General features: G+C 41.2%; 1 protein-coding gene across 5 annotated transcripts in view; it reads left to right on the forward strand.

Annotated features, from left to right (window-relative positions):
* Window positions 1–23,645, forward strand: part of proser1 (proline and serine rich 1) — a 34,455-nt gene that overhangs the window by 1,016 nt on the left and 9,794 nt on the right. For 2 of the 5 annotated variants that reach the window (XM_038817650.1, XM_038817647.1), the window contains 10 exons: window positions 1,588–1,653; window positions 1,944–2,012; window positions 2,198–2,292; window positions 2,674–2,767; window positions 5,190–5,300; window positions 5,378–5,458; window positions 6,318–6,401; window positions 18,066–18,144; window positions 20,560–20,643; window positions 22,640–23,078. In XM_038817650.1, the coding sequence (XP_038673578.1) occupies window positions 2,201–2,292; window positions 2,674–2,767; window positions 5,190–5,300; window positions 5,378–5,458; window positions 6,318–6,401; window positions 18,066–18,144; window positions 20,560–20,643; window positions 22,640–23,078 (1,064 nt within the window). In that variant the 5' untranslated portion in view covers window positions 1,588–1,653; window positions 1,944–2,012; window positions 2,198–2,200. Of the gene's footprint in view, window positions 1–1,587; window positions 1,654–1,943; window positions 2,013–2,197; window positions 2,293–2,673; window positions 2,768–5,189; window positions 5,301–5,377; window positions 5,459–6,317; window positions 6,402–18,065; window positions 18,145–20,559; window positions 20,644–22,639; window positions 23,079–23,645 lie in introns of those variants that run through there. The other 3 variants (XM_038817648.1, XM_038817649.1, XM_038817651.1) reach the window with 3 other exon arrangements.

Consider the following 23,645-nt stretch of genomic DNA (forward strand, 5'->3'; position numbering starts at 1 on the left):
AGATGTAACGGAAGACTGGAGAAACGTGGGTCTTTTCAACCTGAAAAGGATGGGCTCGAAATGTGACCTCCCAGAGATAAAAAGAACAAAGAAAAGTACAGCACAGGAACAGGCCGTTCGGCCCTCCAAGCCTGTGCTGACCATGCTGCCTGTCTAAACTAAAACCTTCTACACTTACTGGGTCTGTGTCAGGCAGCATGGTCGGCACAGGCTTGGAGGGCCGAAGGGCCTGTTCCTGTGCAGTACTGTTCTTTGTTCTTTTTATCTCTGGGAGGTCACATTACGAGCCCATCCGTTTCAGGTTGAAAGGACCCAAGTTTCTCCAGTCTTCCGTTACATTTCAGCCTCATAGATCTCTACTGCCTCCAGTTCCAGAATGCCTCCCATGATATGTAATATTTAAGGGAATGGACAAGATTAATCTGAAGTAAATCTTATTATTGGAGTATGATTAGATGGTGTGGGCACATAGATTAGACTCCCAGGCAGAGTAGTGGAAGTGCAAATCTTGGAATAATTTAAGAAATAATTATAATCTGAAAGATGTGATTAAATTATTCTGAAATAGGCTGAATTGTTTTGGCATGTTATATTGTAATATTTGTAATTGATATGTCACATTGTGGTTTTTGAAATATCTTCCTGTACCTTGTATCCTTAAATATAAACCTTCAACATTACGTTTTTTTAAAAATTGCGTATGACATAGGAAATCTGTCTGTGTTACAGGTGAGGGTAAATGTTATATTGTAGCTTGTACCAAGAGACTGTACAGGTTCTCAAATTAATTTATCAAGAGCAAAAAATGAGATTGGGAAAATCCTCTAATCTGTTTTATTTTGTTGATTAGAAGCAAGCACTAGTTCTTCCCTTCACCGTATCCAAGTACTACTTCAAGGTTTTTGCTTGCACTAACCTCCCAGAAGTCCATAATCTTTTTGTGAAGGACCAACTCTTGATATTGGTCACAAATTTACCATTTGTAGTTTAAACCTGTGGTCCTTGTTCTAATTTTAATGATGTGCCTTGCAATAGTGCTCCATATTTGCAATTTCATATTTTTAGATCAGATCTTTTCTCAGACATGTTTCAAATCTGAAGATGCCAAATTTCTCTAGTTTTAATCTTTTAATTATGTTCTTTAAAACTCAGCCAACTTACTGATTCTATGTCAAAAACTCATATCTCTCTTGAGTTTCTAATGACTGCTTACTATAATAGTAAGCAATGTGTTTATTCAACTCGAAACCTAATTTCTAATGATATGACCTCAAAATATTTGTGAAGCCCCTTGTGTCACAAGTACAAACATTTGTTCATAAAGTCAAATACTTCGATGTGTAGGATTCATCACGTGTGGTACTGTCATGTTTACCATTTTTATTCATTTATGATGATACAGGAGACTGAAGTAATTGTTTTACACCAGTTGCATCTTTTAGTTAAAGGATATAAACAAAGTTCAAAATGGATGCTATAAGATAAACTGCAATGTTTACACCAAGATATGTATTGTTAATATTTTCTGACATCCGTGTTACTTATTACTCAATCTTCACTTGAGTGAAATATTCACTTTCTTTATAGGGGGTTCTGACTGATCATAAATTAAAGGCAATTGAATATGTTCATGGCTATTTTTCAAGCGAACAGGTATCATCAACTACCAATCTTTCTTTTATGTTCATGCTAATGTTGATTCATGTTTTTTTTGTAATTACAATGAATGTTTCATTTTATAATTCTTTTATGGTTGATAATTATCGGTGTAAATATTTTAATATATTCTAAGATACTAATGGAAAATATTAATTAAAATGTATTGCTGGAGTAATTTTGCTGCAGATGTATTTAATAAAATTATTTAAATTAGCGAAAGAAAAGTCAACTGTAATTTTGTTCTTTAGTTGTCCTTTAAAAATGTATTCGCATCCTTCTTGCAGGTGGTTGAATTACTGAAGTATTTTTCTTGGGCAGAACCTCAACTAAAAGCTCTTAAAGCTTTGCAGCATGTAAGTTCTATAAAACTCGCAAAATTGCAGGCTATTCAATGTCTTGCTTATCTTGATTTTTCAGCCTTCTGTAATGTATGATGGTTTGTCTTAAATAGTTTTATATTGTAGAATTGAATTATCAATGTTAGCAATGTGACAAAATAGGTTAAAGCCACTCTTATATTCATTGTTTTGTTTTTCAGAAAATGGTAGCCATCCATATATCTAAAGTCATAAATATCCTTCATTGCCTCACTTTCACTAAAGATAAACTTGTCGCCTTAGAGCTAATAGCTTTGTAAGTATGTTATTACATTTGGATAGTATCATGTCTACCTTGTGTTATGTTTGCTGCAAAGTTTCTTGTTTCAACTAAAATGCAGAGTTTTATGGTCTTGGAATTTTTAAACCACTATGAATAATGGATTTGTAACAATTCGTGATGTTATAGAAAACCAGTAACTATCTGAATGGGAAATTCAGGTTATTTTTGATTGTTGTAGGGGCCTCCAATACATCTGACATATATATGCATGGTATTTTTTGGAGTTTGTAAAGATAGTATCAGGAGTACATAGTTTTTCACTAAGCTATTAAAAGATTGAAATATGTTTGTTATTGGGTGTTGACTTTTTGGTCGGCATTGTAAATGTGATCAATAAATATTTTTCTTTGCTAGGAATATCATTGATCCTCATAACTATCGACTTATTGAAGATATTTTTCGGGTACACCTGCCAGAAAAAAAACGCTGCAAAAGAATTCTTGATCAGGTGATGCACCTTTATGAGACCACTTTTTTGACTATTGGTTTTGCAGGTCTATTGTCAGTGTTGTGTGATTGGAGTGATAATTGAATTTCAAATTTATAAGGGGAATGATTTCAAAGATGCTGGACCAGGAAGTATGCAGGTAAGAAATAACATCTGAAAATTTATTTAAGAAGGCACTTGGGCAGAACTATTAAAGGAACCGCTGAAGATAGGTGCACAGTGCGATTGGGTGGTAAATGGGAGACCAATTGGACAGTTTTACCACAAATAGCAGCCAAGGTGAAAGAGAGCAAAACAAATTTTGTTTTGGATGAGCAGGGAAGGTGACAGGGAGGAGCATAAGTGGTGGGCTCTTGTTTGAGAGAGGTCGATACCAGCCAAATACCTTGGCTGAATCGTGTGGTTTAATGGATTGGCCAGGGTATTTGTAGAAGTTGGCAGCAGAAGGGTGCCCTACAGCAAAAATATGTCTGGGTTATGAAAATGGAATCTTAGGAGAAGAGAGGAAAATAGGCCGAAAAGGAATGAGAGACTGGAGCAGAGCCTGGGACAAAAGTGAAGCCGAATTGCGAAGAGTACATTATGAAAATAAATTTTAAGATACAGTTTAAAAGCAAGAAAAGCAATTATTTTTGAAATAGATAAATTAAAGTAAGATACAATTAATGGTAGAAAAGGGAAATTGATTAAAAATAAAACTTGAGTGACGTGAAGAAAGTTTAAGATGTCGAAAGGGCAATTTTCCCTACTATAAATTGTTGCGATCTTTTGAAATTTGGTGTTTTCGCTTTTGGTCTGATGAGTGCAAGACAACACTGTGCCACCATGTCTCTTTTCAAGAATGATAAATGACAATTTATTGATATTTCAATTAAAAAAGAAATGTTATGTAACAGTTACAACACTGCAGAACAGATCAGCATACGTTGGAACATGACTATGAAAGATTAGACTTAAAATCAAAACTTCAATGTTTAACTGGACATCTTAGCATAGGAGTCCTCGTGGAAATACTTGGGCAGCGGTTTTTAATGGAACTTCACAATTGCATCAGTAAATTGTCTTTGAAGTTCCAGGGTGAGGGGCAGCAGGAAAGGAGGGGCAGTGGGAAGAGCACCAGTCTGTGGTGATGAGCTGCACAGATCCCAGGGTACAGAGTTGAGGCTTCGGTTCTTCAATTGTTGAATGGCGAGGGTGGGGAAGCAAGAGTTGAGTGTGGGTGTAGTTAATGAAGAAAACAGGGTTTCTCAAAAAAAAAAAATCACCTACCTGTTTACAGGCTTTCTTTTCAATAGCAATTGGTTCTGAGATAGCAGTCAATTAGATCATGCCTGCCACAAAAAAAAACATTTAGAGGCCTCGCAGCTGTCATAAATCAGTACGGGTCCAAGGCAGCCATTGCTCCTGGGATCACAGCTCCAAGTTTGGGAAGCCCTGGTTTAGAACCAAAGGCGGCAAGAAGTTTAGTCGAGGATTTGGCATTAAAAGCTTCTGAGTGTCCCTAGGTAACTGAAGTATTTTTTGGGTGAGTTAACATCCCCGATTTTGAGGATGTGGTAGACCATGGTAGTTTTATAACGGAAAGGTTGAGCACAGAATCTAGTTGGAGTCTTGAGTACGGGGGTTAAACGTCAAGGGTGTGGGAGGAAAAAAGGAAATAATTCAAAGCATAAGCTATTAGCATTTTAACATAAAACATTAATTTAAAACTTGCCTCAGAAAAATAATTCCTTTATATTGAGGTTGTGCAGCACTTGGTCAGATTGTGGAATTGCAAGCAGACTTAAAACATTAAAAGTATTCCAGCATCAGGACCTGTCACATTAAGTGGAATGTAGTATAAAAAAGACGAGTTGGTATGATAACAAATTTAACAGGTGTGGACATAATCACATAATCCCGTACCAGCCTCCCCAAACAGGCGCCGGAATGTGGCGACTAGGGGCTTTTCACAATAACTTCATTGAAGCCTACTCGTGACAATAAGCGATTTTCATTCATTTAATTTCACTGTAAAGTTTACAGTAAATGAGTTTGCAGATTATTGTGCAACTTGATTTTTTTTAAACTCATGGATAGTTGTAAAGTCCGTATAATAATATTTAGATAGATCCCACATCCTGTGCATTGAATACACTTTCTGTAAGCATTGGGCACTTTAGTTACTGTACCTTATTGTATTCTCTGACTCAGTGAGCAATGTGCAGCTGACACAATTCTTTCTATCATTTATTTAAAAATTAAGTGACACAATAACAACTAATCAGCTCTAAAATGCATTTGGGTTTCTGAGCCATGGCTAACATCCATAATATTAAGGATGGGGCAATTTGCAGATATTGCAATGGTGGTAATATATTTCTGAAATGGATTTAGAGTTTTGGTTCCTATGTTGATGGTCTGATTTTTGCTGTTTTTTGAGGCTTCTAAGGCTGGCTGTAAGGCTCCTCTTGCCATGAGATCTTCATGTGGAATGATTCCAGGAAACCCCTATCCTAAAGGAAAACCCAGTGTATTGAATGGATTGCTAGCAGTAAGTATGGAAGCTTTGCGTTGGGCACATTGATCAAGATTTCTCTTGGTTGTAAAAGGTTACATTACCACTTTCAGTTTAGAATGTTTCCCTCTTTTCAGGGCAGTTGGAAGCTACCGTTTGGGCACAGTGGAAAGGGAAGGCTGGTAAACTTGGGTGTGAGTGACAGATTCAGCAACTTATACATTTATCCATGAACACTTAGGCTTTACATGTATTTCTGTCTCATTTAATGTTAAAACTGTCAAGACAATTGGAGACGGAATATTTTGCAGCAGAATGGTAGGACATGTATTTGTGTCCAACAATTCTTCACATTTAAGGTTTTCCAATCTCATTCATGCTAAAATGTGAGGATTGGCTGTAGCTAGTTCTTTCCCCGCCGAGGGGACTGGAAAAACACTAGGAGGTTTACTGAGTAGCTTACTGTTTTAAGTACCAAATTAAGAATGGCATTGGCAGAGTTCTGGGATGGGTTTGCACCTGCCAATATTTATTGATTTATTCATAAAAATAACATTTGACAAGAACATCCAACAGTTGCAGAGCAAACTTGTTCATAATTACATCAAAACAGGTTACGCTAACCATTTATAACACATAGGGAAGGCCACATCCTGATTGCGGGAAGTTAGCTATGCAAGGACATCAACATGTCTGAAGAGGCCAATTCTGAGACTCAACAGTAAAGCCTAGTAAAAGACAGTAATCATGTGCGTTTGAATCATCTTTTCACTCATGGAGGTGTACTCATTAGAGTAAAGAAAGTTGAGAAGCAAGATGATTTTGGACATTTGTGCTGTTTCTAGATTACTGAAAGAGATTGGATAATGTATTTAAGTAGATTACTTGTATTGTCATTGTAGGACCAAACACAAGCATCTTTTGATGAGCCTGAAGCTCTAAAAAGCATATAGAATAATACCTATATGAATAATAAAACATAAATCAGAATTCTATATTGGCCTAATACAAACTTGATATGCAAAGGATTGATTGTGGATTTTCTTTGACCAGGCTCTTGCTGTTAAGAAAGAAAATGACGATGGTTACAATGTTGGCCGAGGGATAGCAACCTGTATTTTAGGACCTTCTAAACCAGTAAGTATGAAGGCTAAGATACTGCCATAACATTGGTTATAAGGTCAAAAATTCTACTTCTTAAATAGTGCTTATGCTCTGTGTATATTTGTCTGCCTGCCAAGGGATCAAAGGCTATGTATCTGCATTAGTAAGCTTCAAGCAAGTGTGCATGTCCAATCATGTCACGTTCTTAATTTCCTGTCTATTTAAATTTCAAGCTTTTCTTTGCGAAGAAGCAAAAATAAAGGCAATAATTTCAAATGTGTAGAGAAAATGCAGGAACATAAACTACTAGCGTCAGAATGTCTGCAACACCTCAATTCCACTTTACATATTGAATAATTAAATAAAGCTCCTGCCTGTTTGTTTTAATTAATTGAATGTTGATGATCTTAGTCACATTACTGTATCAGTATTGCAAAAGTATTCACATGCAATAATTCAAAGAAGTCAGAACAGACAATATTGGACTGCAGATGGAAATCAACACAGTTTGTTTGTTTGTTGTCATGTGTACCAAGGTACAGTGAAAAGTACTTTTATGCGAGCAGCTCAACGGATCATTAAGTACATGAAAAGAAAAGGAAATAAAGGAAAATACATAATAGGACAACACAGGGTACACAATGTAACTAGATAACACCGGCATCAGGTGAAGCGCACGGGTGTAGTGTTAATGAGGTCAGTCCATAAGAGGGTAGTTTAGGAGTCTGGTAACAGTGGGGAAGAAGCTGTTTTTGAGTCTGTTTGTACGTGTATCTCCTGCCCAATGGAAGAAGTTGGAAGAGTGAGGAAGCCTGGTGGGAGGGGTCTTTGATTATGCTGCCCATTTTACCCAGGCAGCGGGAGGTGTAGATGGAGTCAATGGATGGGAGGCAAGTTTGTGTGATGGACTGGGCTGTGTTCACAACTCTCTGAAGTTTCTTGCGGTCTTGGGCCGAGCAGTTGCCATACCAGGCTGTGATGAAGCAAATAGGATGCTTTCTATGGTGCATCTGTAAAAGTTGGTTGGTGGACATGTGTAATGTGGACATGTTGAATTTCCTGACTAAGTATAGGCGCTGTTGTGCTTTCTTGGTGGTAGTGTCGACGTGGGTAGACCAGGACAGATTTTTGGAGATGTGGACCCCTAGAAATTTGAAACTGCTAACCATCTCCAACTCGGCCCCGTTGATGCTGACTATGTATAGTATTTTGCTTTCTGAAGTCAATGACCAGCTCTTTAGTTTTGCTGGTATTGAGGGAGAGATTGTTGTCGCTGCACCACTCCACCAGGTTCTCAATCTGCCTCCTGTATTCTGACTCGTCAGTTATAAGAACCTACGTGTGTTTTAAGTGAACAGAGCTGGAAAGGAATCCGGGAGCTTTGTGGATTAGATTGGTAAACCTGTTGATTTAGTGTCAGCACGTGGTGTGGAAAACTAGTACTTTTATATTATAGATATTTGAGATGGGTAGCTAACTCATTGTAGGTGTGTAAGTTAACCTCCGGTTTTAAGACATGGCAGGAGATGCCAGACCCGTGTCATGCTCCTCGTGTGCGATGTGGGAGCTCAGGGACATGTCCACTGTCCCTGGCTCCTTCACGTGCAAGAAGTGTGTCCAGTTGCAGCTCCTGTTAGACCGCTTGACGGCTCTGGAGCTGCAGATGGACTCACTTTGGAGCATCCGCGATGCTGAGGACGTCGTGGATAGCACGTTTAGCGAGTTGGTCACACCGCAGGTGAAAGTTACTGAGGGAGATAGAAAATGGCTGACCAAAAGACAGAGCAAGAGTAGGAAGGCAGTGCAGGTGTCCCCTGTGGTCATCTCCCTGCAAAACAGATATACCGCTTTGGATACTGTTGAGGGAAATGGCTCACCAGGGGAAGGCAGCAGCAGCCAGGTTCATGGCAGGACAGGAAGAAGAATGGCAGGGCTATAGTGATAGGGGACTCAGTCGTAAGGGGAATAGACAGACAGTTCTGTGAGACTCCAGGATGGCATGTTGCCTTCCTGGTGCAAGGGTCAAGGATGTCTCGGAGCGGCTGCAGGACATTCTGGGGGGGGCGGAGGGGGGTGAACAGCCAGCTGTCGTGGTGCACATAGGCACCAACAATATAGGTAAAAAAACAGGGCGAAGTCCTACAAGCTGAATTCAGTGAGTTAGGAGTTAAACTAAAAAGTACGACCTTAAAGGTAGTAATCTCAGGATTGCTAAAGGGTGCCAAAGGCTAGTCAGAGTAGGAATGTCAGGATAGATAGGATGAATGCGTGGCTCGAGAGATGGTGCAAGATGGAGGGATTCAAATTCCTGGGGCATTGGAACCGGTTCTGAGGGAGGTAGGACGGTCTGCAGCTGGGCAGGACTGGAACCGATGTCCTCGGGGGGGGGGGGGGGGGGGGGGGGGTTTGCTAGAGCTGTTGGGGAGGGTTTAAACTAATGTGGCAGGGGGATGGGAACCGATGCAGGAAGTCAGAAGGTAGTAAAACAGGGACAGAAACAAAAGGCATTAAGGGGGAAAGTGTATGGCAGAGCAGACATAGTCAAAATCAAAAAGGGTGACAGTACAAGGTACAGTGACTGAGGGGAGCTCAGTGAATAGGCCCAGTAATACTAAAAGGAATAAAACGGGAAGTAAAAACATAAATGGTAAGTGACGCGGCAGGTTGTCACATGAAAATATGGGTTCAACGACAAGGAAAATTAGAAGAAAAGTTGAGAGGAAATATACCTTAGGAGAGGTTACTGATCGAGGTGTTAAGATTCAAAACAGAGGTATAAAAGCCAACATAAGTGTACTTTACCTGAATGCTCATAGTATTCAGAATAAGGTAAATGAGTTGATGGCGCAAATCTTCATGAATGACAATGATTTAGTGGCCATTACTGAAACATGGTTAAAGGATGGTCACGACTGGGAGTTAAATATCTGATGGTATCAAACTATTCGGAAGGACAGAGTGGATGGTAAGGGAGGTGGTGTAGCTCTGTTATTTAAGGATGATATCCAGGCAATAGTAAGGGATGACATCGGCGCTATGGAGGATAAGGTTGGAAATCGGGAATGGTAAGTCGAAAAAGTCACTGATAGGAGTAGTCTGTAGGCCACCAAATAGTAACGTTATGTTGGGGCAGGCAATAAACAAAGAAATAACTGATGCATGTAAAAATGGTACAGCAGTTATCATGGGGATTTTAACCTACATGTCGATTGGTTTAACCAGGTCGGTCAAGGCAGCCTTGAGTTTATAGAATGTATCCGCGATAGTTTTCTAGAACAATATGTAATGGAACCTACGAGGGAACAAGTGGTCCTAGATCTGGTCCTGTGTAATGAGACAGGATTGATTAATAATCTCATAGTTAGGGATCCTCTCGGAAGGAGCGATCGCAATATGGTGGAATTTAAAATACAGATGGAGGGTGAGAAGGTAAAATCAAACACTAGTGTTTTGTGCTTAAACAAAGAAGATTACAATGGGATAAGAGAAGAACTAGCTAAGGTAGACTGGGAGCAAAGACTTTGGTGCAACAGTGGAGAACCTTCCAAGCGATTTTTCAGTGTTCAGCAAAGGTTTATACCAACAAAAAGGAAGGACGGTAGAAAGAGGGAAAATCGACCGTGGATATCTAAGGAAATGAGGGAGAGTATCAAATTGAAGGAAAAAGCATACAAACTGGCAAAGATTAGTGGGTCACTAGAGGACTGGGAAATCTTTAGGGGGCAACAGAAAGCTACTAAAAAAGCTATAAAGAAGAGTAAGATAGATTATGAGAGTAAACTTGCTCAGAATATAAAAACAGATAGTAAAAGTTTCTACAAATATATAAAACAAAAAAGAGTGGCTAAGGTAAATATTGGTCCTTTAGAGGATGAGAAGGGAGATTTAATAATGGGAGATGAGGAAATGGCTGAGGAACTGAACAGATTTTTTGGGTCGGTTTTCACAGTGGAAGACACAAATAACATACCAGTGACTGATAGAAATGAGGCTATGACAGGTGAGGACCTTGAGAGGATTGTTATCACTAAGGAGGTAGTGATGGGCAAGCTAATGGGACTAAAGGTAGACAAGTCTCCTGGCCCTGAATGCATCCCAGAGTGCTAAAAGAGAAGGCTAGGGAAATTGCAAATGCACTAGTGATAATTTACCAAACTTTATTAGACTCTGGCGGATTGGAAATTAGCAAATGTGACACCACTGTTTAAAAAAGGAGGTAGGGAGAAAGCAGGTAATTATAGGCCAGTGAGTTTAGATTCCAGCATCTTCCCTACTACCGAAGTTATCATCAAGGAAGAAATAGCGAGGCATCTGGATGGAAATTGTCCCATTGGGCAGACGCAGCATGGGTTCATAAAGGGCAAGTCGTGCCTAACTAATTTAGTGGAATTTTTTGAGGACATTACCAGTGCGGGGAGCCAATGGATGTGGTATATCTGGATTTCCAGAAAGCCTTTGACAAGGTGCCACACAAAAGGTTGCTGCATAAGATCAAGTTTCATGGCATTACGGGTAAAGTAGTAGCATGGATAGAGGATTGGTTAATTAATAGAAAGCAAAGAGTGGGGATTAATGGGTGTTTCTCTGGTTGGCAATCAGTAGGTAGTGGTGTCCCTCAGGGATCAGTGTTGGGCCCACAATTTACATAGTTGATTTGGAGTTGGGGACCAAGGGCAATGTGTCTAAGTTTGCAGACGACACTGAGATGAGTCGTAAAGCAAAACGTGCAGAGGATACTGGAAGTTTGCAGAGGGATTTGGATGGGTTAAGTGAATGGGCTAGGGTCTGGCAGGTGGAATGCAATGTTGACAAATGTGAGGTTATCCATTTTGGTAGGAATAACAGCAAAAGGGATTATTATTTAAATGGCAAAATATTAAAACATGCTGCTGTGCAGAGAGATCTGGGTGTGCTAGTGCATGAGTCGCAAAAAGTTGGTTTACAGGTGCAACAGATGATTGAGAAGGCGAATGGAATTTTGTCCTTCATTGCTAGAGGGATGGAGTTTAAGACTAGGGAGGTTATGCTGCAATTGTATAAGGTGTTAATGAGGCCACACCTGGAGTATTGTGTTCAGTTTTGGTCTCCTTACCTGAGAAAGGACGTACTGGCGCTGGAGTGTGCGCTGAGGAGACTCACTTGGTTAATCCCAGAGCTGAAGGGGTTGTATTATGAGGAGAGATTGAGTAGACTGGGACTGTACTCGTTGGAATTTAGAAGGATTTAGAAGGATGAGGGGGGATCTTATTGAAACATATAAAATTATGAAGGGAATAGATAGGATAGATGCAGGCAGGTTATTTCCACTGGTGGGTGAAAGCAGAACTAGGGGAAGTAGATTTAGGACTGAGTTTAGGAGGAACGTCTTGACCCAAAGGGTTGTGAATCTATGGAACTCCTTGCCCAGTGAAGCAGTTGAGGCTCCTTCATTAAATGTTTTTAAGATAAAGGCAGATAGTTTTTTGAAGAATAAAGCGATTAAAGGTTATGGTGTTCGGGCCGGAAACTGGAGCTGAGTCCACAAAAGATCAGCCATGATCTCATTGAATGGCGGAGCAGGCTCGAGGGGCCAGAAGACCTACTCCTGCTCTTAATTCTTATGTTCTTATGTAAAGAGGCAATTGAGAGTGTATCTGTGTTCAGTTTGGGTGTCTTATAAATTGAGAACAGCATTGGCCCTGTGTATGCTTTGGCATAACGTCTTTGAATCAGTTTGGAAGCTGATTATGGGGGAAAAAAAGGAATCCCTACACAAGGTAAAGTGAGTTGGTGCGCTAACATACTAGACCTGAAGGGCGCGATTCTTTGGGTAAGAAATGCGTGGCACAAGAAAACAAAACAGGAAAACACACAACGTCTTGCCACGTCTTGCAGGGCGGCTGAGGGAAAAGACCGCAACTGCGCATGCGCGGGTTTGCGTTGTCCAATCTGCGCATACGCGGCTGACGTCATCGGCCGCGTCAGCCGGCTTGGCGTGCCGCCGTGATGCACGGGGCCGCGCTCCTAGCCCCGCCCGGGGGGGAGAATCGGCCACGGAAGTGGCCGTGAAGGTTGCCGTGGGTCACGGCCTGTCCCACGGCAGCCTTTACGATTCTCCGCATTTGCGGAGAGTCTCGCCCGAATTGTTTCTATTCCTAACATCCAAGTTGTGTGTTTTCCTGTTTTGTTTTCTTGTGCCACGCATTTCTTACCCAAAGAATCCACTCATTGGCTTTCCACAACTGAACCTTGCTTCTGCAGTTGGCTCGAGGGAGATTTATGAATAACTGATATGATTCATTCAAATGAAAAAGTTTGAAACTTTATCACACCCATAGAACATCCAAAATTGTTTCATAGCAAGTGAATTATTTTTCTGAAGTGAAATAATTGTTTTTTTTAAATTTAGAGTGCCCAATTATTTTTTTCCAATTGAGGGGCAATTTTAGCGTGGCCAATTCACCTACCCTGCACATTCTTTTTGGGTTGTGGGGACGAGACTCATGCAGACATGGGGAGATGTGCAAACTCCACAAGGGCAGTGACCCGGGGCCGGGATCGAACTCGGTGCCGCGAGGCAGTAGTGCTAGCCACTGCGCCACCATGCTACCCCTATGTGCAGTAATTGTGAACATAGGCAAAGGCAAATGTGGTACAGTAGTCATTTTGCAGGAAACAAAATGGCGTAAATTAATCACTAAATGATCTTTCTGATGATACAGAGTTGGTTTGACTTTTTAAATTGCCCCTTACTAATATTAATCTTTATTAGTGTCACAAGTAGGCTTACATTAACCCTACAATGAAGTTACTGTGAATATCCATCAGTAGCCACATTCTGGCACCTGTTCGGGTACACTGAGGGAGAATTCAGAATGTCTAATTCACCGAACAAGCACATCTGTCGGGACTTGTGGGAGGAAACCAGAGCACCCGGAAGAAACCCATGCAAACACTGGGAGAATGTGCAGACTCCACACACAGTGATCCAAGCAGGAATCGAACCCAGGACGCTGGCACTGTAAAGCAACAGTGCTAACCACTGGTTTCCTTGGCGATGGGCCCCATGCAGAGGCCCTGCCCCCTCCTCTGAACCGCACACTAACAGTGCATGTGTGTCAGTCACTGTCAGGTGATCCTGACCTTCGGGCGGTCTCTGAGGCAGAGGTGGCCTGGATTTTTTTGGGATCAAAAAAAGTCACGTCGAGGGAGGGTGGACTACAGCAATCACTACATCATCGAAGGCCTGTAGCATTGAGAATTGTATGGGGTGCTACAGATGTAATTTTTAAATATTCCATCTTAATAATTTTTAAAACACAGATAGTGGGTAATTTAACCTGGCTGCATTTGTTCTTTGCGCAGTATTATAGAATATGTTTTCAAGTGCCTTCCGTTACCATTTCTAGCTGTCTCTGTTTTGACTTAGTCAAGTGAGGAGGAAGCTAGCCACAGCAGGGCTGTTTGTGTAGGAGTTACCATTCGGCCTCCGTTCAAGCCTATTAGTCTCTTGTACTCCGTGACGGCATGGTCAACTTGGAAGGAAAACCCAAATATTGAGTAAGTAGCAATCATGACTTCCATCTGGTGCTAAATCTAGAAAACAAACTTTCAACAAGGACTACACATCAAGCTGATCCTTTATTGTACAATCGAGAAAGGAAGAACACAGTGCGCGATATAAGTCTGCTCACGGAGGAGCAAATGGCATATAGGCACATATACGATCCAAGAAACATCATGCTATGACACGAGTTTCTGAAAGCACCCGCAACATCAAACCTTTCATGCAACAGAAAAACTACTCGGTCATAAGAGCAGAAACTTTGATGACACATTTCCTGATTGAGCACATTCTCTGCTGCCGATCATTTGACTGATGTTGTGAAAGTGATGTTTCCGGACAGCTCAATTGCTTCTAAGTTTGCTTCTCGCTGGACCAAGACTCTCGGCCAAGAGAAAAAAGGTGAAACCCCGTTCTCTGTCCCAACCAATGGGAGTTCTGACCGTGGTGCGGAGACAGTTGGTTCTTTGACACAGATGTGAACAGGGTGATCAGTGTGCTCCTTGAAATAGCGACAGTGAAAGAGAGAGAGATCAAGCGGCAAAAACATTTTCCAACTTCTGGAGAACGTTCTTAAGGAAAACAACATTCCCTGGAAAAACGTGATATGCTTTTCTGCAGACATCGCAGCAGTGATGATGTGAGTCCACAATGGTGTGGACTCCTTTGTGAAGAAAGAAAATCCATATATTTTCATTCTTGGGATATCCATGTCACCTTATTCATCTGGCTGCAGAGAAAGGGGCAAGTCAGTTGTCATTCTCTCCAGTTGACTTGCTTGTATCAGTCTATTACAACCTTGAGAAGTCTAGCAAGCGCCACAAAGAGTTCAAGGAAATACAAACATTGTGCAATCATAGAAAATCACCGAATACCTAAACATGTCTGCACAAGATGGTTGTCCTTGGAAAGGGCACTAGACACATTTCTGGAACAGTGGTCTGCATTATCAGAGTACTTCTCCCAAGAAGGAGAATCTGAGAAAGGATAAAGAAAGAATGAAGGGGGCTTGAGAAATACTAAGCGACTAAAGGTTGACACTTCTGGAAAGACCTCTACCAAGCCTCCAACGGCAGAGATCATCACCAAGAAGATTGCTCAACCTCCACACACACAAGGTAGTATTACATGTAGGACATCATCTACAACAAGAAAATTGTTTGCAGGAACATAAACCAGCATTCATGTTGTGAAAGCAAAGAGTGGTTTCCTAGTTTCAGCTGCTGTCAGAAAACAGGCCCCTGAGTGATCACCAAAAAGACCAGTGCAGGATTTGTTCAGAAAACTGCTGTTCTTGTGCATAGTAAGAAGTCTTACAACACCAGGTTAAAGTCCAACAGGTTTGTTTCAAACACGAGCTTTCGGAGCGCAGCACCTTCCTCAGGTGAATGGAGAGGTATGTTCCAGAAACATTTATATAGACAAAGTCAGAGATGCTGGACAATGCTTGGAATGCGAGCATTTGCAGGTAATCAGATTATTACAGATCCAGGGAGAGGGATAATCACAGGTTAAAGAGGTGTGAATTGTCTCAAGCCAGAACAGTTGCTAGGATTTTGCAAGTCCAGGCCAGATGGTGGGGGGGTGGATGTAATGCGACATGAATCCAAGATCCCAGTTGAGGCCGCCCTCATGCGTGCGGAACTTGGCTATAAGTTTTTGCTCGGCAATTCTGCATTGTCGCGTGTCCTGAAGACCGCCTTGGAGAACGCTTACCCGCAGATCAGAGGCTAAATGCCCTTGACTGCTGAAGTGTTCCCCGACTGGAAGGGAACATTCCTGCCTGGTGATTGTCGCACGATGCCCGTTCATTCGTTGTCGCAGTGTCTGCATGGTCTCGCCAATGTACCACGCTTCGGGACATCCTTTCCTGCAGCGTAAGAGGTAGACTACATTGGTTGAGTCGCACGAGTATGTGCCTCGTACCTGGTGGGTGGTTTTACCACGTGTAATGGTGGTATCCAAGTCGATGATCTGGCATGTCTTGCAGAGACTGCCATGGCAGGGTTGTGTGGTGTTGTGTGTGGTGTCGTGGTCGCTGTTCTGAAGGCTGGGTAATTTGCTGCAAACAATGGTTTGTTTGAGGTTGTGCGGTTGTTTGAAGGCCAGTAGTGGGGGTGTGGGGATGACCTTGGCAAGATGTTCATCTTCATTGATGATGTGTTGAAGGCTGCGAAGAAGATGTCGTAGTTTCTCAGCCCTCCGTTCTTGTGCATGGTAGCAAGACTGACAATAGTATGAAAGATGGAAAAAGTAGTAGTTCAAGTGCTGGAAGCAAGAAGTCTCCCACAGCTAGCAACCCTATTGCTAATACACCAGTATCGCCATCTCCAGGCAAAGATGCCAGGATTTATGCAAAGTTTTGTGACAGAAACAAACTGTATTATATATTTCTTCAATATACACTTCCTGTATTCAACAGGCTCAATCTAGAGCTGCAAAACGAAGCTCCCAAGATACAGAATCTACATCAGAGGTTGCATGACCTTCTCCAGGACTTTTTGCTTTGCTTTGTGAAACCTGCTGCAACTGCCAGTGTCCCATTGCCTGATAACTGCATGTACAAGGACAAATGCAATCAAAAGTGTGATGAAGACCTGGTGATCAAGCCAGGCAGTTCCTCAATACGGGACCCTTACCTCACAAGATAGGAGTAACTTCTACTCATCAATACGAAAGTACTATGTTGCAGTGTGTGACTATGTCACCACCAAATTTCCCCTTAAGGATGAATTGCTGCGACATGCAAAAGTGGCAAATCCCAGGGGGAGGGTGGAGGGAAACTTTACATCAGTTCATTACTTTGCAAAGTTATTCCATGTCATGGAAGATGTTCTGAACGATTTTAGAAGTGGAATTTTCTCAATTCTAGGTTGACACATTGAACGGTATTGCATTAGACAGACGATCAGATAAAGTTTGGATGGATATTTCCCAGCTGAGGGGAAAATCAACCGGTGAGCTGAAGTATCGCCATATTCCAAAAATCATGCTGGCAGTCTTTTCAATCGCACATAATGATGCCGAAGATGAACAAATCTTCAGACTGGCCAGAAAGAGAGAACACTGAGTTTCGGCCCAGTTTAGGAACTGAGACAATTTCTGACTTCTTAACCCAGAAAATCTATGCTCAAGCCGAAGGACAAGGTTGTCATAAAATGCAATTCAATGTAAAACTGCTTGATAAGTGTAAAAGAGCTACATGTGCATCTATGTGAGCCCGAGGTAAACCCTGAAATTAAGACGAAAGCAGGTGAATGCAGAACTTTCTTGACAAATACAAAAGAGCTACATCAGTAAGATTGAACTGAGCTGATTCTGGTGTAAGGACAATTTTGAACTTCATGTAAAAAGGTGAATGTTTTGTTCACATTTTTCATTCTTAGATTTACTGAACGTTTGAAACTTAATTTGAAAACGCCCACTCATGATGATGTACATGTATGAAGCATTGGATTTGCATTTTCCATTTGTGTTTTAGATTTGAGTAATAAAGGATAAAGCTACACTTCCAGATTGGTGGGCATTTTTCCTTTGAAATGAAAATCTGGATTTTATTGCCACAATTTGGTATCTGGAATACAGATTTCTGTGGGAAAGGTTGGCAGCTCTGCTTTTTAAAAAAATATAAATTTAATGCACCCAATTCATTTTTTCCAATTAAGGGGCAATTTAGGGTGGCCGATCCACCTACCCTGCCCATCTTTGGGTTGTGGGGGGTGAAACCCACGCAAACACGGGGAGAATGTGCAAACTCCACATGGACAATGACCCAGAGCCGGGATTGAACCTGGGACCTCGGCGCCATGAGTCAACAATGCTAACCACTGTGCTGTCCCTGCAGCTCTGCTTGAGTAATTCATTGAAATTATGCATTCATTTTATATTTTGCATTGTGTAATTTTTTATCCCAAATAAATTATACTTGTGAATGGATTAATTCAATGTTTCTTAACTTTTATTGTGCCTAAAGGGATTAAGGGGTATGGAGAGAAAGCGGGAGTGGGATACTGAATTTGCATGATGAGCTATGATCATATTGAATGGTGGCGCAGGCTCGAAGGGCCGATTGGCCTACTCCTGCATCTATTTGCTATGTTCCTAAATTAATTGTGAATTCTACATAATAATACCTGAATATTCCTTTCATCTAGGCTCCAGCAACATACAATCCTCATAAGCCTGTTCCTTACCCTATACCTCCCTGCCAACCACATGCAACTATTGCACCAAGTAAGATTTTATTAATATTTTTATTCAATTGTTTTCACTGGCAACAATATTTATGCTGTAAAGCAGTCACACACAAAAATGAAATATGTATTGATATTGCTGTCAAAGCTGTAAGTATCAATAATCTTTATTAATGTCACAAGTAGGCTTACATGAACACTGCAATGAAGTTACTGTGGAAATCCCCTCTTTACCACACTGCAGCGCCTGTTCGGGTACACTGAGGGAGAATTCGGAATGTCCAGTTCACCTAACAAGCACTTCTTTCGTGGGAGGGAACCAGAGCACCCGGAAGAAACCCACACACAGGGAGAATGTGCAGTCTCCGCACAGACAGTGACCCAAACCAGGAATCTAACCCAGGTCCCTGGCGCTGTGAAGCAATAGTGCTAATCACTGTGCTACCGTGCCGCCCATACTATGATGCATGCATTGCCAGCAAAATTGTGACTTCTGTCCAGTGAATCAAGATATTGACATTAGAAATGTTATAAGTTCGTCAGTATATGACATGTTCTTTTTATTGGGGGAGGGTGTAGTATAGCAGAAATATTTATGGTTGTCCATTTTGTTAATGAACAGCTTGTTTGAACTTTGCATATTGGAAGGTGAAGAATGTTGAGCTGCAAATTGAACATTTACTGTCCATATCTGGCATTGAAAGCTCAGTTATATGTTGGAGAAGGCAAAGATCTTTTCTGCCTCCGTTATGATATTTCTATTTCCGTTATAGCTAAGCTGGTGCCCTTTAGGCGGAAAACAGATTATTGCTGAGTTATAGTCAGTAAATATTTGTCTACTGAGAAATGAGTGGAAAATCACCTTAATCTGTTACATTCAGGAAAGTCCTAGTGGCAATAAAACATGCAACCCATTGCATAGTCTCAGAACATAGAACAGTACAGCACAGTACAAGCCCTTCAGCCCACGATGTTGTGCCGATCATTTATCCTAATCTAAGATCAACCTAACCCGAACAGGCGCCGGGATGTGGCGACTAGGGGCTTTTCACAGTAAGTTCATTTGAAGCCTACTTGTGACAATAAGCGATTTTCATTTCACCTACACCCCTTCAATTTACTGCTGTCCATGTGCCTGTCTAAGAGTCGCTTAAAAGTCCCCAATGACTCTGACTCCACCACCACTGCTGGCAGTGCTTTCCACACACCCACCACACTCTGTGTAAAGAACCTACCCCTGACATCTCCCCTTTACCTTCCTCCAATCACCTTAAAATTACATCCCCTTGTGACAGCCATTTCCACCCTGGGGAAAAGTCTCTGGATATCCACTCTATCCATGCCTCTCATCATGTTGTACACCTCTATCAAGTCACCTCTCTACCTTCTTCGCTCCAGTGAGAAAAGCTCTAGCTCCCTCAACCTTTCTTCATAAGACATGCCCTCCAGTCCAGTCAAGTATCTTGGTAAATCTCCTCTGTACCCTCTCCAAAGCATCTACATCATTCCTATAATGAGGCGACCAGAACTGGACACAATATTCCAAGTATGGTCTAACTAGGGTTTTATAAAGCTGCAGCAAAACCTTGCGGCTCTTAAACTCAATCCCCCTGTTAATGAAAGCCAACACACCATATGCCTTCTTAACTACCCTATCAACCTGGGTGACAACTTTTGAGGGATCTATGTATGTGGACCCCAAGATCCCTCTGTTCCTCCACACTTCCAAGAATCCTGCCTTTAACCCTGTATTCAGCATTCAAATTCGACCTTCCAAAATGAATCCCTTCACATCTATCAAGGATGAACTCCATCTGCCACTTCTCAGCCCAGCTCTGCATCCTGTCAGTGTCCTGTTGTAACCTGCAACAACCCTCAACACTATCTACAACTCCCCCAACCTTCATGTCATCGGCAAACTTACTAAGTCTTGTGTCATAGTATCTCAAAAATTCTTTTTTTGAGCAGGTGACTATGTAATTGCTTGTATAGTACACTTGCGAGTTTGCCCAATCTGTTACAATGGTTATTTGCTTAATGCCCCAATTACACTTGTCTCTTGGTATAAATGTATAGGAAATTGCGATACATAGTTTGTTATCTCACAGCCGGATGAACTCGCTCTATCAAACTTGATTCACAGCAAAAGATTGATAAGTCATCAAAGTGTGATACCGATATTGGAAGTTCTAAGTTCATCATAATATTCTATGAATGTGCAGTCAATGGAAAGAGATTAGATGTTTAGCGAATACAATAATTTTGTGCTTGTAGGACTTTGAAGATCAAGAGGTACTGTCAAACAAAAACTTTTATCAAAAATGTTAACAATTTTTTGTTAAATTCACTTCTGTAATGGTGCAAATAAAGGAAAAAACATAGTTGCACACTGACATGATGCAGGGAATGAGATGTTTATGGTGGACTCGAATTTATATTTGTTTATGTCTTGTAGGTGCATATAACACAGCTGGCCTTGTCCCAATGGGCAGTTTCATAGCTCCTGTGGTAGCACCAGCCGCCTATGCTCCTCAACAAGGTCAGAACAGAATTCATTTATTTTAGATCTTCAAAGAGCAAACTCATTGCTTATAAGTTTGATTATTTGTCGGCTGTAAAGGCACTTTAGATTATTATGTAGTGTTGACCACAAATATTTATCTTTTGGCCAGTGCTGCTGAATATTCCAATTTACTGTTTTGTATTTCACCACCCAATGTTGGTAAACCCATCCACCAAGGCCGGGCTGAAATTCTGTCAACCTAATTTCCTAATGAGTGCATTGATCTATGCCATGAATGTGACTTGTAAAACAGTTATATAACACGATAAGTAAAACAAAGAAGATGGTAATTAGAAATTAGACAAATAAAGCTTAAGGAAATGTACAAACCATATATTATCTGATGTCTATACTGAATTCATTTAATTTCGAGTGGCGATTTTTGATATGGGTATTGAGTAGATATTTGGATGTCTTGTGATTTAGCTGTTTTATGCAATTAGCTGAGTTTTCCCCATTAGTTTCTGCCTTGGTTGGTTGTACAGACTACCTCCATGGTAGTCCTATTCCATGGCTTGGTCTGTTCCACCTATAGACTGGCACCAGTGACAATTCAATATATTGCCCTTGGGTTTCTCAATGGTGGCAATCATGGATTGGTGTAAAAAGACTGAATCATGGCAAGTACCAGGTCGAGAGTATTGGTGTGAATGTATGGTCACAGACCAAAGGCTCATTTTCTTCATTAAGGAATAAACTTGCAGTTCTATAGTGCCTTGATATTCTGAAGCACTTAACAATTGAAGGATTATATTTGAAGTCTGATTACTGTTATTAAGTTTCTTGTGTCTAGTTATACTTCAATCCCCAAAAACAGTAAATTAAATATATGATTAGATAATTTATTTAAATGGTATTTGATTGACGAAACTGGAAAAATAATTTCAAATTTATCATGGTTTTTTATGTCAACTGAACAGGCAGTTAGGACCTTGATTTAACATCACAGGGAATACTGTGTTCAGTTCTAGTCACCCTATTGTAGGAAGGATATTGCTAAACTAGAAAGAGTGCAGAAGAGATTTACGAGGATGTTACCAGGACGTGATGGTCTGAGCTATAAGGAGAGGCCGGATAGGCTGGGACGTTTTTCCGTGGAGCGTAGAAGGCTTAGGGGTGATCTTGTAGATGTCTATAAAATAATGAGGGGCATAGATAAGGTAGATAGTGAACATCTTTTCCCAAAGATAGAGGAGTCTAGAAGTAGAGGGCAAAGGTTTTAAGGTGAGAGGGGAGAGATACAAAAGAGACCAGAGGGGACAATTTTTCACACGAGGGCGGTGAGCATCTGGAACGAGCGGCCAGAGGCAGTGATAGAGGCGGGTACAATTTTTTCCCTTTAGTTAAACAGTTACATGGGCAGGGTGGGTATAGAGGGATATGGGCCAAATGCGGGCAAGTGGGACTAGCGTAGTGATAGAAACTGAGCGGCATGGATAGGCTGGACCGAAGGGTCTATTTCTATGCTGTAAACACCTATGACTCTATCTGAAATCAAGGGGATGGCATGATGGGGAGGGACTGCTATGTTCCTGGTATGCTATTCAATAATATGTTGAACTTTGGGGATTCCATACAAATGATGAAGTGTGAGCTCCTTTTGAACTGCTGTCACTTTTGCAGGAGACGGATTAATTTGGGAGGTTTATACCCTGGTGATGCCAAGGTAAGCAAGGCAGCTGTAACAATAAACTGCAGGTTAGGAGGTTGGACATATCTCCTGCTGTTGCTTTGAGATATGCAGAGGAGAAAAAATCGAACGGTACAGCTTGATAGCCATTTGTCACTGAAACCATCTGCAGGTCAGACAGGTAAAAGTTTTTTTTAAATTGTCAAGCATCCTTGGGAGTGTACCAGGATTCAAATTTGAAATGGTGGGCTGGGAACATTAGATGAGAATATATTTTTTTCTGTAATTATCTATTGTATATAATGCAGTACATTTTTAAAAGGGAAAATTATTTTATTTCAGCTTTTTCCAGACCAGCCAGCCAATTGAGTTACAACTCATCTGCTGCCAACTTACATCCAGCTGCATTCTCACCACATGGTTCTTACCCATCAGCTCCTGCAACACCTGTTGCAGCACCTACACTTGTACAGTCGCCTGTAAATCAACTAGCTTTTGCTTCAGCACCAGTAACTCCAGTCTTTCCAAGGCTTGGCACGTCCACCCCGATACCCGCTGTCTTTTCAGGCGTTCCCCTGTCAGCTGTCTCTTCTGCCCCACCTCCATATCCTGAGTGTCAGAATACTACAACTGTGATATCAGCAGCACCACAGATGTCTCAGGCACATGGCGAAGTAATGTCAGGAAATGCTGGCACACCTACTCATAGTTCTTCCACCGCTGTGTTAACATCCAGCTATAGCAACACAAACTGCAGTCCTGGTATGATGCTGCAAACTGGGTGAGTGTATTGTTGTCACTGCAGCTAATGCATTGTGAAATATGCAAAACAAAAGCATCGTTGTGTACATTTCAATTAAACTGCTAAACCTGACAATGTGGGATTTATTTCTTACCCGCATAATGCAATTAATGAGGTTGCTGAAAATAGCATCACTTTACAGAGCAGAAGGAGGCCATTCGGCCGGCCCTTGGAAAGAGCGCCCTATTAGAGCCCACACCTCCACCCTATCCCCATAACCCAGTAACCCCACCTAACCTTTTTGGACACTTAAAGACAATTTAGCATGGCTAATCTACCTAACCTGTACATCTCTGGACTGTGGGAGACGTCTATGGTCTTTGTGCATCTCAACTAAACATCTTTACGTTTTATCAAAATCCCCGATAATTTGCAGAAAAGACCTAACAGAACAATTTTACATGACAAAATTAAATGTGACTTGGCTCAGAAAATGTGAATATCAGCTCACATGAGACTTAAAAGCCTAATTAAATGAGAACGTGCTGATTATCGGTGATGCTAGCCTATGGATCAGATATTAAATTAATGTTATGTCTGCCTGTT

Source organism: Scyliorhinus canicula, chromosome 14 (genome assembly GCF_902713615.1).
Source record: "Scyliorhinus canicula chromosome 14, sScyCan1.1, whole genome shotgun sequence".
Taxonomy (NCBI): Eukaryota; Metazoa; Chordata; class Chondrichthyes; order Carcharhiniformes; family Scyliorhinidae; genus Scyliorhinus; species Scyliorhinus canicula.